Below are 1,321 nucleotides of genomic sequence, written 5' to 3' on the forward strand. Positions count from 1 at the left end.
GGGGGTCGGTGCTTTAGCTCCTCTTTGTCCCAGCGTTGGTGCCTCTCTCTGTTCCCAGCCGCTGCGGCTTGAGGTGTTCCTCTTTCCTTAGATATCTAAACGCTGGGGAAAAAACAAAACAAACCACAGCAAAAAACCAGCAGCAAGTGCTGCTTCTTCTGACTTGTCTCTGCTGGGTTTGGTGGCCACCCCGGTAGCACCTGATGATAACTCTCCAGCAGGGACAAGGACATTGTATCTGCCCGTGGAGCTGCAGCCCAGTGCACAACAACATGGGGAGTTCCAAGGAAGACACGGATTTCTAAACCAAGACCTTTTAACTCCGTGTTTAGCCTGGACTCTGCTCTGCAGGTGTTGATTCCTAGAAGTCACGCCAAGTTCTACTTCTTGTTGCAGACAAGGACTCCCCAAACACGCCCTGCGGCATCACCCGCTGCCCGAGCCCCGAGCTGAGCTGTGCCCAGCTGCACCCAGGCTGGGAAAACATGGAGAGTGCTCCAGGTACAGAACGGGAATCTTCGGAGATGACGGCAAAACAGGCACCTTTGTGCAGGGTTACCTTTACAGAAGGGATGCAGTTGGTTGGGTGCTACCTCGGGGCTGTATCCCTCCTCCATGTCCCTCCTGTTCTGGAAATAACAAAGAGTGTGTAGCTGTGCTCTGTTCCCAGGTAAACTGGGTCATCTGATTTCATGGCAGAAACAAGAGAAGAAAAGGTAAAAGTAATCCCTGAGTGGTGTAGAACCAGGGCTATGAAATAGTCTGAGAGATAATGTTTGGGAAACCCACGTTGTGTGTGACCTCCAGGCTTCCTGTGTCACTCAGGTTATTAGCAGTTAGTTAGAATTATTATGGCTTCTGCTCAGATGCCTCTGAACTGAATATTTACCCTCTGAAATCTGTCACTGTTGGGACCTACTCTGGTATATCTATGCCTCTGTGTACAGAGAGGAAAGTTTATTACCCACTTTATTTGCCTTGGAGTATTGTGTGTGTGTTTCTTCCTTTTGTGTTTTTTTTCCCCCCTCAAATCGTGCATTTCAGGGAGCCTGAAACCTGGAAGGAATCTGGTAGCCCTCCTGTCACCCCAGCTGATGGTGGGAGTTCCTGGTGTGCTCAAGGGAGCTGTGCTGACACCCTCACTGAAGGCAGCTCTGTCTTCTCCTGGGGCTACGATGTGAGTGGAGCAGACCCATCCAGGCCATCTGTAGCACAGTGGGTAGAAAGGCCTTTTTACAATTGCCACTGCAAATTCATTTCAGGAGAAAATTCAGGAGCCAGGACAGTAGTTATAGAAAACACATCTTTTTTTTTTACCTCT

The 1,321-nt window shown here is 49.6% G+C and overlaps 2 protein-coding genes across 2 annotated transcripts in view; one reads left to right on the plus strand and one right to left on the minus strand.

Moving 5' to 3' along the window:
• Positions 1-233, minus strand: part of ECD (ecdysoneless homolog (Drosophila)) — a 10,804-nt gene extending 10,571 nt beyond the window's left edge. The window contains exon 1 of the mRNA XM_009996405.1: positions 164-233. Coding sequence (XP_009994707.1) covers positions 164-233 — 70 coding nt within the window. The remainder of the gene's footprint in view (positions 1-163) is intronic.
• A 39-nt stretch (positions 234-272) lies between these two features.
• Positions 273-1,321, plus strand: part of FAM149B1 (family with sequence similarity 149, member B1) — a 12,841-nt gene continuing 11,792 nt past the window's right edge. Inside the window, exons 1-3 of the mRNA XM_009996406.1 lie at positions 273-279; positions 366-501; positions 1,045-1,177. Coding sequence (XP_009994708.1) covers positions 273-279; positions 366-501; positions 1,045-1,177 — 276 coding nt within the window. The remainder of the gene's footprint in view (positions 280-365; positions 502-1,044; positions 1,178-1,321) is intronic.

The sequence above is a fragment of the Chaetura pelagica genome, unplaced genomic scaffold, assembly GCF_000747805.2.
Source record: "Chaetura pelagica isolate M959 unplaced genomic scaffold, ChaPel_1.0 scaffold464, whole genome shotgun sequence".
Taxonomy (NCBI): domain Eukaryota; kingdom Metazoa; phylum Chordata; class Aves; order Apodiformes; family Apodidae; genus Chaetura; species Chaetura pelagica.